The sequence below is a fragment of the Astatotilapia calliptera genome, chromosome 23, assembly GCF_900246225.1.
Source record: "Astatotilapia calliptera chromosome 23, fAstCal1.2, whole genome shotgun sequence".
Classification (NCBI taxonomy): domain Eukaryota; kingdom Metazoa; phylum Chordata; class Actinopteri; order Cichliformes; family Cichlidae; genus Astatotilapia; species Astatotilapia calliptera.
This window is the reverse complement of record NC_039323.1, coordinates 10,681,813-10,697,418: the sequence shown is the minus strand read 5'-3', so window position 1 is coordinate 10,697,418 and position 15,606 is coordinate 10,681,813. Positions and strand designations below refer to the sequence as shown.

At 43.6% G+C, this 15,606-nt stretch overlaps 1 protein-coding gene across 2 annotated transcripts in view; it reads left to right on the top strand.

The window, feature by feature from the left end:
• Nucleotides 1-15,606, top strand: part of sema6bb (sema domain, transmembrane domain (TM), and cytoplasmic domain, (semaphorin) 6Bb) — a 133,060-nt gene that overhangs the window by 84,728 nt on the left and 32,726 nt on the right. For both annotated transcript variants that reach the window (XM_026159696.1, XM_026159697.1), the window contains exons 11-14: nucleotides 5,207-5,338; nucleotides 6,263-6,412; nucleotides 7,339-7,518; nucleotides 9,997-10,137. In XM_026159696.1, coding sequence (XP_026015481.1) covers nucleotides 5,207-5,338; nucleotides 6,263-6,412; nucleotides 7,339-7,518; nucleotides 9,997-10,137 — 603 coding nt within the window. The remainder of the gene's footprint in view (nucleotides 1-5,206; nucleotides 5,339-6,262; nucleotides 6,413-7,338; nucleotides 7,519-9,996; nucleotides 10,138-15,606) is intronic.

The following is a 15,606-nucleotide window of genomic DNA, read 5'->3' as shown; positions in this document are numbered from 1 at the left end:
GAGGCCTGGGGGGGGGTCCTCTGTCTCTGTCATGGTTGGTGTTTTTAAAGAAATGCACATGTGTGTAGTTGCCTCTTTTGTGGACCACCATAGTTTGTATCTTCGCCGACTCTGAGACAAAGAGCAAGGTTTCCTACAAGCTCCAGAAAAACGAACGTGCCTGTGTTGGGGTGCAGAGGTCAGGATTGTACAGAGTAATCTAAGACACATGGAATGCTTTCATGGAGGACAAAAGGGTGATTTGTTGAAAGACACGATTAAACTGAAGAACGCTGAGAGGAGGAGGGAGGAGGAGAGATGTTACCCGGTAAGTGGGGGATTACTGCAGGCTGAGGGCATTAGCAGAGCCAAAGACAACACAAACTGTAACCCAGAAAAAGTGAGAAAAGAAAATGTAAGTCACAGCTGACTCAAACGATGAGCCTTGGCAGTGTGTTTTTTTAATCCCATGTCTCTTTCCTCATACAGTTACAGTAATCTGCTTATCATGCTGCGTTTGAAGATGCTTTCACCGAGCACTTTGATGCTGTTTTTCTCGGCATTGTAAGGCATCATCTTAGAACTAAGTCTGAGCCTAAATTGCTCTGAATGTTTGCGTCCTCCGAGCAGCAGAAGGATGAAAGTCTATGACTATATTGCAGTCTAAGTGGCTCATATTATAGAGCGGGATTCAGTATAGTTTCTCTGTGATGGCCCACTCATGTTACACTACCTCAATGGCATTTGCTGTGTCTGCTAGAGCGAGCACTTTAAAGCACACACTTGGAAATGCTCGCAACCGCCTTCTTTTTGGTGCGATAGCAATCCAAACCTCTCACTGTAATGCCACCAGCAGCCTATCTGCCATCAATCAGTGGTCCCATTATAAGAATATCTTTATTTTTTAGAATATAATGGAGCTCTGTCGCAGCGGGCGCGGGAGGTGCACGGTGGGACAAGCACAGAGGAGACAAGTACAAAAGGGAGAAAAAAGATAAAGAGGAGAAGAGACGGATGAGAAACTCAAGGACGAGGAAGTCAATAACGGACAACACGTGCGTTCTCTGACATCTAAAATTGTTTCATCAGCTGCATCTTATCTGCGTGTTTGGAAGGGCACCGCTGCGAGTGGGGGCCACTGCCTGCAGAGACAGATGGATGCTTTATGCACACACAAACTCGCACACTCGGAAACATTCACAGCGGTTCCCAGATAACAGCATTTACAGTTTACCGAAGAAGCGCGCCGGCTAAACACACACACGCCCACACCTGCCTGCGCAACCTGCCGCTGGGCCCTGTTTTAAATAACCCGCAGCCGAGCCAGAGAGAAAAGGAGGTTCAGATGGACAGATAAAGAGGAAAGTAAACACAAAGAGATACAGAGAATGTGTGAGGTGATCTAAAAAAACCTCCCACTGGCCCCGGTGTGGCCCACTGCGCCACACTGGCCAAGTGCTTGCCAGACAAATTGCTTTGGCTGGCAGCTTGCAGTGAAAACAGTGGAGTGGAGGAAAGAGCCATTCTCTCCTGCTATTTGGCCTGTGCAGTGTTGGACTGTAGCATGGGAATGAAGTCAGGGTTTTACTGTCTCCCCTGGACGCTCGGGAGTTACTCATCTCCACCTGTGAGCCACGTACTCCTGGAGTCATTTTACAGCTGCTCCACTGTTTTGGATCATTGTGGGATCATTTCATCTTCGTTTCCAGAACATAACATCACCCCAGGTTGCCAGTTCCTTTGTCGATCCAGCGCCGGAGCCCAGGGTCATTTCTCTCCCAACGGGAATGAAAGAGGAGTCCAGACTTCCTACCGGCCACCCTCCTTGCACACCTGATGCTCAAAAGGTCATGGAAACATCAAACTTATGAGAAAGTGTAGGAGCTTTCTGGTAGCTGTGTTTCCTAGTTTATATAATAAATGATATATCTTTAAAAAAAGAGCAGCGGGATGTCAAACTGAAGGGTTACCTGGGGCTGGTAATGAAAACAAACCATTCTCATTATTTTTATTTGTCGTTGTTTTGCCAGCTAAAAACGTCTATTTCTCCTGGAACAGACTGACAGCTCATTAGTTTTGTTATAACCGCCCAGGAATGGAAGAAAAATATTTTATGGAAAACAGAGTAAATCTGCTGCATCCTGAGAGCGGGAGGCCATGTTTGGGTTTGGTTGTAAAGAATCCCAGGGGTCGGACAGCAGGATGCCCCTGTGGGAAAACACAGCAGAGGAGGGGAAATGAGGAGGACAAGGAGCAGGAGGAGAACAGGTTTACGATGCCAGGATGCACAGCTGTGCAAGCTAGACCCCCTGGGTCTGCAAGCAGAGAAGGCACCAGAATACATAATGAGGCAGCTAGCTGTTTCTTGAGAAATGGGCAGTAGATAGGAACAGGTAGCACGTGGAACGACCACGGCACCCCAAACAGCGAGAGTTTAAGAGCGAGGTTTGTTTGTCAAAATAGGCCACGGAGGTTAAGTTAGAGAGAAAACGAAAAATCCACACGGACGTCAAAGGGAAAGATCAAGAGAAAGTATGAAAAACATAATTGTCAAAGTTCAGCAGCGTGGCGGGCAGGATGTGGACACAAATGAAGGACTCGTGAGACAAACGTTAAGTAAAGGGGAGCTTTAATGCTCAACTAATTCAGAAACACAAAAATATAAACTGTGGCTGAACTGGAATAAACAATCCCCAAACTAGGAATCTCAGGGAGACATGGAGCAAGGAAACACACTCCCCAGAGGCAGGACACGGCAAAGGACACGACAAAGGACACAACGAAGGACACAATGAAGGACAGGGGGACACTAAATACTCCTGGTATAATGAGGGGAGAGGATACAGGTAGGAACAGCTAACGATAACGAACAAAACAACTCGTGGGGAAGGTAATAAAACAGGAAGAGAGACACAACCGAACAAAGAAAGACAACGAGACCAATGCAGAAACGGGAACAAAAACGCATAAAACTAAATACTGCAGTAACCAAGATACACAGCAACTCGAACATAAGCTAAGATTGAAAGGCAAAATATAAACAGAATGCTGGAAAATATAATAAATGGAAAATAGAAACGTTATCTGTGACATAACAAAAAGGCACAAATGATCCAAATGGTAGAAGTGGAAAATGTTCCAGTAAACCTTTTTTTTATAACATTTTACAACATACTTTACGGGAGCCTCTTGCCCAGTGACAGCCCACAGTTTCATCAGAAACCTCAGAAAAAAGCTTTAAGCCTGTCTGTAGAAATGCTACAGGTTACAAATTTTATTTCTCGACCTTTTTTTGAACAAAATCATCTTTCTATATTTATACCGGAACAGAAATTTTATAACCCTGATGTAAAATCTATAAATACATATATCCAAAGTCTCTGTAAGAGTTAAACCACCAATTAAAAGATTTTCCTTCCGTCCTGTAAAATCCTGGTGTCACGCATCCGTTTGGACGGTGTGAAAACATTTCAGGCTGTCAGTGAGTTTGTTAAACAGCGAGGAAGCCCTTCAGACTCCACAGAAGTCCTCTCAGACAAACATCACACGAGTCTTTGTAAGCCTTGACAGTCTGCCACTCAACACCAGCAAAGAAGGCAAATTTCAGCAGGCTGAAGGAATGATGGAGATGTAAACAAAGGGAAAGCAGTCTCGAGTATGAGGGAGTAACTAGGAAAATTATTGGAAATGAATTTTGTGTGTGAGAAAACACACACACAGACTTAAAAAAATAGTGGGAGAGACAAAGAGAATAAAAATAAGAGTGAGAATAATTAGGAGAGTTCTGTGAGATAAACAGCCCGAGGCTTTTTGGCTTGCTTCTGTCAGACACCGAGCCCTACACGGGCCAAGCCCAGTGACCTGCAGCGAGAGAGAAACCTAGAGCCGGGGGCTGGAGGGGCGGGCGAAGGTAGAGAAAGGAAGCCAAGCTGGCGGTGATGCAAAGCTGGCAGATGTGTCAAACATAACATCTGGTGCCTGCAGCCCCGAGAGAGACGCCGTATCGTCCACAGATACGCCCGCAGCTCCGCCGTGCCGCCCGGGGTCGAGTCACATTCCTGCCTACGAACGATAAGTACCCAGGGAGACGGCGTGACCCGATCGGGAGAGCGCGGCTCCCTACCGCAACCAAAATCCAGCCTTCAGGCGCTGCGGCTTTCAAGGGGCAATCAACAGAAACGCCTCTCAGCTTGATGCAGCGTCCTGGGGGCAAGCTTCAGAGACCCTCACATTCACCAGCTGGACATTTACTTTTGAAGGAAGCGTGAGAAGAGGAAATAAACAGACGGGGACTCTGTGGGTTTTATGTAGCAGCAGGTTCCAGGTGACTCAGTCTCAGGTTTTTATAATGTGTGTGTGTATCTCTAAGGTATTAATACTGAGTCACTGTTCTCACACCACGCACTCCATTAGTCATTGATGAGGACACAGAGACTTCAGTGTGGAAGGAGGAAGCATGTTCAAAAACTCACTTCTTATCTCACCCTGACACCGCTCTCTTTACTCCTTTGTTCCGTAGTCGAAGCGCAGAAACGTGGCCTCAGAAGTGAGTCTGACTTTGTGTGAATGTGTCTGTATTTGTTGGTTTTGTCAGTGTGTGTTTGCTCGTGTCGAGTGTGGGACACAAACGCTTCTCAGAACAGATGCTCTGCGCCCTTTCGCTGGGTCCGCGAGTAGTTGAACAACCTCCGAGGTGCACCAGGCGTTTTACTGTAACATTTTGTTGGGTTCGTTTCCTTTACGGGAATCTTCTGCCCCTTTGTGAAGAGAAAATATTCAGTGACTCACTTCCTGTTTGGTTTATATTTCAGGAATTCCAGCCAAGATCTTTTCACGGGCCTAATCTAGCTGTTGCATCCATCGCGTATCTATTCTTTGGACACAGAGTTGACAGCATCTGTCTTACCCTGCTTTTCTCTTCGTCTCACTACCGATTTCCTTTGTGTTCCAGTAATGGATGTCAAAATATGAACAGCCCATATCCAATTTGTCATCTTTGCCGGGTGTCTGTCTCTTTCTCTTGTCACAATTGACTTTCTATATTTTAACTCTTTTCCTATTTCAAGTTTCACAGTCTATTTTTCAGCCGAGCTATAATCTACCTCATCTTCTCTTTTCCGTCACTTCTTCTTCCCGCAGCCTCGTTGGAACGTACAGCCTGCTGACACTGAGCCATTCTGTGTCAGTTCAATGTGTTTTTATCAATCGCCCGTCTCTGTCTCTGTAGCATTCCAGGTTCGGCGGTGTGCGCCTTTGACATGGAGCAGCTGGCTGCTGTGTTTGATGGAAGGTTTAAGGAGCAGAAATCACCAGAGTCTATTTGGACGCCTGTTCCAGATGAAGTCATCCCAAAACCAAGGTGCAGATGGCGGTAATCAATTTGTGCACCTGTGTTCGAGTTGTTATCAAAGAATGATCAGGGGAATAAAGCTGCGTTGTAAAGTTTTGTTTTGAAGTCAGAGTTGGCCGTAAGACTCTTTGGAAAAGGTGTTTTGCAGGTTGTCGTTCGTGGGTAGGGTTTCATCCCCAAAGGGCATATAGACAATGCAAAATAACATGAGTGAATTTTACTCCTGGGTCTTTCAGTCAGGAACACTTTGGGAAAAATGGAGGATTGTTATTCCATCTGCAGCGAATTATATATATGGCAGTGTGGTTTTCTGCTGAGCTTCTTCCTCTCACACACACTGAAAGCCTATAATGGGGAGACAGCAAAAACCCCAAGCATAGACCAGAGCAGGCTTAGCATCAAAGGGGGAATAGCTGGGATTTCAATGTCTGGGTCTCAAAGGGGCTTGCAGAGAACTGGAGGCGGGAGGGGGCGGTGTAAATTGTGCAGCCTTTATAAGATTTCCCAGTTTTAATGTAGGATGTCTACTTTATACTAAAAAATGCATCGAGGAGACTATTGTTGTGAGTTTGTGCTATATAAATTAAATTAAATTGAATTGAAACAGATGGAAGGGTCCCAGCTGAACCCTCAGCTGATGTGTCCTGTGAACTAAAGCTACGGTTGTGCTTTTTATATGATTAAATAAGTAGGAAAGACAAAAGTCTGTTGATACACACTGAAGCAGAAAAATCCCTTATCACAAGGATAAAGCTTGTTGCCCTCCAATCTACGTCTTGTGCTCGTGCATATCTGTCACTTTATTTCTACTTTATATGTCAGGTCCTTTTAACTGAATCAGATCAGTATGGTTTGAGACACTCAGACTGTTTAGACTGCTTAATTATATAGTACTATCTTTGTGCTTAACATGCTTAATCTTATTTTCCCCAGACCCGGTGGTTGTGCCGTTCAAGGATCCAAGTTTAATTCCTCCAACTCCTTCCCCGATGAGATGTTAAATTTTGTGAAGACCCATCCTCTGATGGATGAAGCAGTCCCATCACTGGGACAACGACCCTGGATAGTGAGAACCATGGTCAGGTGAGACGGTCCGAGCATTACTACTATATTATTCACTCAAACTGCATGAATATCTCTTTGCAACATAATGGTGAGACATTTTATTATATCTGTCCAGTTGGAAATATGTCCATACATATAGAATATATATGGACATATTTCATTTTTCCCGTGTTCAGCTGTAACAGCTAAAACAAATTAAATCTGTCATGCTCACAATTGTTTGTTTTGTAACCAAAGTTGAAAATGAATGAAACTGGGGGTGCACATTAATTACGCTTTAACAGTTCAAGTCGCAACAGTTAATTAGAGGAGATGCGGTGTGTATGAGATCTGAAACGGCCTGTAACCCTGTATATTTACATGAACTCCTCCCTTTGCTGAACAGCAACCAACATAAGTTGGTTGTTGAAGCCTGTGGTAGCAGGCAAGCAGCTGTGGCCCATCAAGTCCCACATAAATACTGGTGCCTGCCCCCCGCCTCCCACTGTCTACCGTACGGAGTCCCACAGCCACCAGGGGATTATGGGGACCGGGTGCACGAGGAATATTAAACACCCGGCACAACATGGCTTCTATTCTCATCTACTTACTCACACACACAGAACTCTGTGTGGATCAGCAGCACTCTGCTATTGTCCTAGGACAAACCCATTTACTTGAGTAATATTATTAATGTCGGAAACGTCTGGCGTAATTAGTTTATTATGCAAATTTGATGAGCGGCTTCTTCTCTAAGGAATTCATATCATTTTCCAGTGACTCGAGTGAAAATGGCATATCACGATTTAAATTCACACCAGGCCGTATTTTACATCTAAACCAATAATTTGTAATGCACTTAAATCATAAACTCACCTCCAGAAGCTACTTTGTGGAAGTGAGTCCCAAATGAGCTGCACAGCGCCGTGGCATTAACGCAGCGCTCTGTTTCCCCTGCGGTTCAGGTACCAGCTGAATAAGATTGTGGTGGATACCGAGGCCGGGCCCTACAGAAACCGCACCGTGCTCTTCCTCGGCTCAAGCAGAGGGACCATCCTCAAGTTTCTCATCATGCCCAACCAGGACAATACCGTTACCAATAGCAACATCTTCCTGGAAGAACTGGAGGGCTTCAACCCCGATAAGTAAGCGAGTACAACAAAGCATGATCTGATTAAGAATTACATACGTGTTTTTGGATGTAGATGTGAATAATGTGTGATGGAGACTGCTGGCAGGTTTCTGTCATTAAAAATGAGCCGTTTTCACACATGAACTCGTCGGGCGTCGGGGGATTTAGGTGAGGACAACGTCTGAAGCTGTCCTTTTCCACATGGAGCACACTTCAGACATCTCCTCACTGGAAATACTCCATTTGGTTCAGGCGGCGTCTTTGCTTTTCCCACACGAGTGCAAATAAGTGCAAATAGACATCACATGGACTGCATCGGACTCTTTCATGCACTTCCACTCAGTGATGCATGGTAAAGTTCAAGGCTTCAGTGCATGTGTGAAGACAGTTGATATCGCATCCGTGCATGATGCATAGTACGTGACATGTTAATCAGGAAGCTTTAAAGTTGCTGTTTTCCTTATGTGACTACTGTAACTACCCGCAGGCAGGCTTGGTATTTGTTATATAGACACGAAAGTGAAGAAATTCTTTATTATTCCTTTAAGGCACAAACCTGGGTAGTGAGAGAGCTTGGCGTGGAACAACTCGCAAATAGATGACGCAGGTCGAGGGAAGGAAGGGGTTAAGTGACATCTAGCTTTGATGTATACGCAGCGCGGGGAGCCGGGGAGGTGATGTGGCTCTTACTAAAAGAGGCGCTGCAAGGGGAGACAAAAGCACTTGTCTCGGAAACACGTCGAATCATACAGAAAAGCTCACCTACTCGTTGTGCGATGTACGTAATTGTGGCAGATGTGAGGAGCTGAAACGGCCTGCAAAGAATAGGAATTATGCAAACAGAAAAGAAAAGCGGTTAATGTTCATTATCGAGAAATCTCAACATGTTCTAACGAGCCTGAGAAGAGCAGCATTAGTGAGAAAACATGAGTAATGAAACGATGATAAAATCACACTATCTTTAATCTTGACCAAAGTTCCAGATTGTCAGGAAAATTGACCCCTTATCTTCAGACTGCAGCTGAATCACGTTTAATATCTGGATCTTGGCAGAAGATCGGAGTAGATTGGGCTTCTTGATCCGTTCTAATTAGCATTTTGCACGAGGCGCGCAGCTTTGAGGCTCCTCTGAATGCCCATCATTACGTAATGAACACAGGGTACAATAGCCTTTCAGTCTTCTTTTTGTTCTTTGTTGAGATGGTGGATGACTCCGGGCTGGAAGGGGGGGTTGCCTCACAGATGCACGCAGCTTTGGCTGGTGATTATCTTTTACCGAGGCTAATTAGAGTCATTAAAAAAACAAAGTACATGTTTCTAAACACGAGCTTTCTGTTTTAGCTAATTGTGCTCACTGATATATGCCATTTTTTTCCCCTGTGGAAACAAAGTATTATTCCTTCAACCAACAGACTGGCAACACAATCCCATCTCCTCACACGGTTTCACTTGTTATTCATGTATCTACCACTCTCTTTTCTTTTTCCATCTGCCCCCAAACACCAATTTCTGTCAGATGTGACAAAGTGGGGGACAGAGATGATGGCAAGTGAAATGAGAGGGTCCTGTGAATAAGCTTATGTGGACTGGAGTAATTTGGTCCGCGCGGTGAGGTGAGCTTTCCGGGCTTTCACAGCAGGGATCCAGCTAATCAGGAGATGGAGCACTATCACATCATTTTTTTCTGCAGACCGCAGACTCACCTTATATCCACAGACAAAACAGGTCACACAGAAACAGGGCAGCTAACATAGTTCTCACTTAAGAAGTCATCACAGAAAAAAAACACTGACCTGTGATAGGTCGGCTTCCACAGTGAACCAAGCAATCACCTAAAATCACCGAATGTCTTTCATTTTCTCTTTACCAGACTCTTTTTTTTTTTTGCCTTATTCCTACATTTGTTAGCTACGTGATCTTTTCTTCACCTTCACTGCCCCCCCCCTCCCCGCCTTTTGTGATATTGGCTGTGAAGAATTGACTCACAGCTTGGCCTTAGCAGAATGATAGATTCTTCTTAATGACTGTGGGCCCGCTGCAATGCTATTACCATAAACCATCCAGATACAACTCATGCATGAGTGCACATGTGCATAAAAAGGTATAAATCAGCTGCGTGAAGGCAGGTCGGTGCCAGCTATCGCAGCTCTAAGTGCCAATTAGATGAGATTCAGCTCCTGGTGCTGGATTTGATGGCCAGCCGACCCCTCGAACTTCTATAATCAGCGCCGTGGATTTTTGGGTTGATACTGTAACATCTACACGCATGGTCTCTCTAATCAATTACTTTTTTATTATGGCTTTTATTTATAAAGCTGTTTATGTTTGGCTGTGTTTCATATTTGGTCATTAGGGAGTTTTTTTTCCAGCTGTAAAGCTAAGAGTGGGGTCATAGGTTTAATGTGCTGCCTCGGTCTGGTAATTGAAATTGTGTAATTCTAAAAAATATTTTTTTTATGTGTATTTGCATCTGTGTGTGTGCTCGTTGCAGGTGTGCTGAGGACTCTCTGCAGGCCAGGCAGCTGTTGTCCCTGACTCTAGACCGGATGAGCCACACTCTGCTCCTCGCCTTCCCGTCCTGTGTGGTCAGAGTACCAGTGGCACGATGCCAGCTTTATTCCCGATGCATGAAGTAAGCCTCCGACAAAAAAACGTTCACACAATAGCAAAGAAGGGCAGCGGGGCAAAGATGAGATGTTAGGTGACCCTCGAGGAACCATCTGGCCTTCACAAGTGTCCTTCTTCCAGCTGCAGCTGTAGCAGACCCGTCTTTGCTGCAATAATAACACAATATTACAACTTATAACATCTGCCGCTTTGCTCTTGAGCGAGATGGCAATCTGTTAAATGCAGCACAGTAAAAACAAGTCAAACTTTAATAAAATAGGTGAATAAGTTGGCATAAAATCAAGTGGAAGCTTTTAATGTAATAAATTCAATTAAAATAGCGGTGTATTATTTTTGTTTTACTCTGTCGTGTGCAGCATAATTTTACTTTCCAGTAATAATAATTGCTGATAATGCAATACATGATATTTTAACTTGATAGCAGAGTAGTAATGATGTGAACGAGTCCTGCAGTTGAGCAGAAACGGAGCAGAAAAGCGAACCTTACGCGGCAAACACTTCCGAAACCCAACGACCAAATACTTCCACAAATCCCAAAAGGCCAGCTCCAAAAAGTCCAGATCGAAATGTCCTTGCAGTGACCAACTTGAGTGAGCAACACCCTCAACCTCTTGGCAACCAACCGAGATCACAAGGTGATGGGAGGCAAAAGTGCAGATCAAAAGTGTGTGTCTTCGCAGTAAGGAACTCGACTCAGCTCTCAGCAAACTGCTTGTATTCTGGTTTTATTAAAGCAAAGTCGCCCGTGTCATATATCAGCATCCTGCAGCAACTACCTTTGTGAATTTCCTCAACATCTGTGAGGTTTTGGGTCGACTCTGAATGTTAGTTAATGCAAAGTTCTGTGTTTGCAGACATCAACAGATTTGAGATTTGCACTGATTTATCGCAGTTGATTGCGATGCATGTAATTGCCAACTTGACTCCACTGTATTGCAAACTGATAGCAGACTGAGTTAGCGTCTTATAGCCACACAAATGCGCTTTGAACACAAAAACTCACTGCGAGCGGTTGCAGACCTGGTCCCCATCTTTGAAGCAAAGAGGAAAAAGGAAAAGAGAAGTGCCAGATACGGTAGCTGCAGTCATCACCTCAGCTAATGTGAGTTAGCGACTGCTCTTGGTGCTGTTTGGAGCATTTTAAATGCTTGCTTTGCTGTTAATTGTGCTCACAGATCATCTAAAAAAAATCTGTGCTCAGTCTGGCTTTCAATGAGTAAAATTAAAGCTTAATTTTTGTTCTGTTTCAGCACTATTTAGTAGTTGTGAATCCATACAGTGTACAGATGATCCTTGTAAAGCAAGCTCGTTATTCTTTAGCTAGTAACTTAGCACCCAACCCTCCTGATCACTCTGTTCATCACTACATTTTAGATTATGGGAAAGAACAGTGAAGAAGCTGGATTTCTGGAAGCCTGGCTTCCAGAAATCCAATTAAATCCAATTAAACATAAAGATTTATTCAAAGCAAGGCTGTTTCACCTGCACACACCCACACAGTCTGCACACTGGAGAGAATCACACTTCAGTCTAGTTGCCCGTGGCTGTGGCCCTTCAGAGTCCACTGACACAGTAACACAGACTGGTACACACTCTGGTACATGAGGCATGCAGTTGTGTTCACTGAACCAGGTGAGTCGTACAAGCGTGTAATGCACATTAAGAAAGCACTCGCATGCTTTCTGAGGTGTGTATAGCGTGTGCACTTTTATTTTCGATGTGTGTATGAGAGTTAATTTTCTGTGTGCAAATAGGTTAAATATTTCTTAGTCATGCTTCGCTGGCTTCAAGTCTATTTTTTTTAACCTTTGAAGAATATTTTTGAGCACTTTGAATTTGGTTCAGTGCGATGACAGTTGATGTGCAGATTCCTTTCCACCTGACTTTAATCCTGTTTGATATGCTTGCATTTTTAAATAAAATCTTCAGTATTTCATAGTAACAGCTCGGCTTTATGCTGTGTGCCGAGCGTACAGCTGGATCTTTTGATGTCGTTTAACTCTGGCTCATTAAGCTCTGGTGCAGAATATCATTAAAGGTGCATGCAGAGTCTTCCCCTGCTGGTCATTAGAAAGAAGACAGTCTTAAGGTTTAAAAGACATTTTATGCTTGCTTCATTTTGCAGACTCTAAACCTACGCCCATCTTTTACACCATCTGTCCTTAACTTTTGCACCTTTGCTGTTACTGTGCTGGTAGTTTGGTATATAGAAAGACTGCCAGCTGGTTTGGTGCAGCAGATATAGCTGTACCTATAATATTTGTCTAAATACACCTTAGTAAGTTTCCCCTTGAAGACGCCTTTAGTCGCCGTCAGCTTCTGCCATGATTCTGGCTGATATTTGACGATTTTTCTTGGCAGAATTGGTAAAGTTCTCTAAATCAGATGGTTTCCTGGCACAGACCCGGCTTCTAAGAGCCGTCCTCTAATTTCATTAGCTTTGGGAAAGGCCATTCCAGAAGCTTAATGTTAGCCTGCTTTATCCACTCCCCAACCAGCTCTGATGTGTTTTTGGGATCAATGTCCAGTTGGAACACCTGACTGTGTTTCAGTCATCTAGCTGCTGATAGGAGGTAGTCCAATCCTCCCTCTGAGATCTTCACTAAATTCTTTGGACTTTCCCATGGTTCTGAGTTTTGGTCAGTCCAATGAGTGCTGTCAAACAAATTCTCTTAATAACGCTGCAAAGAGAAACTATCACCTCTAGTCAAAAACGTAATTGGCCTAGGCCTTGTCAAGTTAAAAGATAATGTTGAGCCATTGGCCATAACGTTGAGCTTGTGTGAATTAGAGACATCTGAAAGCAATTCAGACTTTTTTTAAAATAAAAAAGCCATTAAAGATATATGCTGTGCAATCATTCCACCAAAAAAGCAAAAAATTACCAGACATATATATATTTAGATATCTCTAAATATGTGGTTTAGATGAATACTCTTATGTTTAGTGCTATTGACACCAGTTTTGTTTAAAACTTGCAGTCTTTGGGACACTTTTTTGGCAGTCTGTGGCGTTTGTGGTTTTGTCAGCATTACATTATCAGTGGAGCTGTGAACAGGGGAGATTTGTTGCTGCACTCAAGGACATGCCATTTTATTCTTAGAGATGGAGTAAGCAATTTTTCAGAAAGTTTGACATTTGAACTTAACAGCCAAATAAACACACTCCTCCCTTCACTGCTCCAAATTCATGGGTGTGCATTGCTAGGACAACGACATTTAGCAACTGAGTTAGCTGACCCAAGGAGAAATGTTCCAGACTTTGAATGTTGACTTCTTTTTGTCATAGCTAAAACACACAAACACGCCGTTCAAAGTGCAAGAGAGGAAAAAGCACCAAGTTAGTTGTTTAGATTTTTAGAAGGTTTTCACAGGGGAACCATTAAAGGTGCCTCTTGTTCCCCACCGTAACCAAAGCCAGCAACTAATGTGACCTCCTGCCAACCACTGCAAAACGTCCCGGTGAGCTGGAGCTGGTCAGCAGCTTTATAGAGAAAAAATATTTGAAAGTCACATTTTTACTACATATGCTTTGTAAACAGTTCCTGCAAGCTTGCCTCACATCTGGCTCTTGTGCTAGCTTTCTCTACGTTCGCCTAATTACGGACAAGACCGAAAACATGCCCACAAATGAACCAAAGCATGTGCACAAACACTTTTTCCTCTCTGTGGTTATTCATCGGCTGTTTTCTTGTCTGGAAATGTGCAGGGATTCACAGTGATGTCCTGCACATGCAGTCTGTGCACATGGAATAACTTCCCCTGCGGCTGGTTGGCTGGAGTAGTAACATGTGGGCCGGTCCAAGCCACTTTGTTTTGTTCCCATTGAGAGAGCCAGGACTTTTTTTCTGTGAACACACAGAATGAATTTGAAGTGTACCGGAATATTTTGGCTGACTTTACCTTGAAGAGAATTAGTAAAAATATGAAGTGAGTGATAGTGTTAACATATCTAATTTATGACTCATGTTTTCGAAAGTCAAATTTAGATGAAAAACCTCAGGCAGTGCTGATGCTGAGAATCCGTTTTGGTGAAGGTTGCTGTTGAAAAGCTCAGATCTCTGCTGAGACTCCCACAGTCTCCTAAGAAGTCTTAAATTAAGGTCCCTTTGCACAGCATTCAGCTCCATGATCAGAACCTTTACGAAAGACTTATTTTGACCGTTTATCAAACTGTCACCAAGTTAAACATCAAGAATTCAGTTTCAGTCTTTCAGGAAGTGTTTTTTAAGTGCCCGCCCCTCCTCACAGCTCTGTTATTAGCTTGCCCTCTATTGATTTTTCTCAAAAATGACAAAATATTCACTGCACTGAACAGCATCAAACATGTTTTGCAGGCTGTAAAAGTTGAAGGTCAGTGACTTTCAAGGAGATGGAAATCCATCTAAAAAATTCACACCATCACTCCTAATTATCAGTATTTGCTTTATAGTGGATTCAGTTAAGGAAAAAGTAATCAGGAGATATTTTATGACAAGGAGTTTTTAGTTGGTCTAGTATGGTCTAATCCAGCGGTCCCCAATCCCCGGGCCTCGGACCGGTACCGGTCCGTGAGTCGTTTGGTACCGGGTTATCGTTTTGATCGTTAACTCTGTGTTCCTGGGTCTTTTCACGTGTGTTATGAATAAATCTTCCTTTTTTCGGTACCAGTACTAGTTTTATTTTGTTGTATTTATCCACGACACCTTAAAGGCCGGTCTGTGAAAATATTGTCGGGCATAAACCGGTCCGTGGCGCAAAAAAGGTTGGGGACCGCTGGTCTAATCCATGAGCACACCACCAGAAAGATAAGCAGGGTGATGGCTAATGAAAGTCAGTTAACTGCAGCTATAGTCACAATCTGCAAATCTAGCAGCCAAGCTTCCTTAACGCTTCCCCCAAATAGACAGCGTTTGATGACCTCCCCTGTACCCTTTTCCAAAGGTAGCTGCATACTCAGAGACCAACATCACTAACTTGCGATGCACACCCAGTTATTTTGTTTAATGACAGACCTGAAATATGACAGAAACTACTTGGATCAGAAGAGAGAAACATGGGTTACTCTGAGTAAGAGTTAAATTTGTAACATCAATGAAATATCCAAACGCACAGATTTCTTTTTATTGAATGTATTCCTTCTAACAGCGTGCTGTATTACAGACTCCTCTTTGCTCCCCTCTAGTTTCTCTGACAGTGGACTGTTAGCTACGTTGCCTGTGCAGGTGTTTCAGTTTGCATCATTGTTAAAATCATGTCATCTGTGGCTGTTTTTCTGAGCTAACATAAACATTCACAGCTAATATGAATAAAACTGTAACGCATTACCTCACCAGTGTGATTTCCCGGGAGCCACATTGAATAGATTGTTATCAGCTGCTTCATGACATCATCAGTCTCTGTGTTTAGTTGCTGTTTTGACCCAGAGACCGATTTAAGGCGGCAGCTGCACACTGTGCACTTACGGGCACCAAAGTAGAACTGGGAACCTTTTC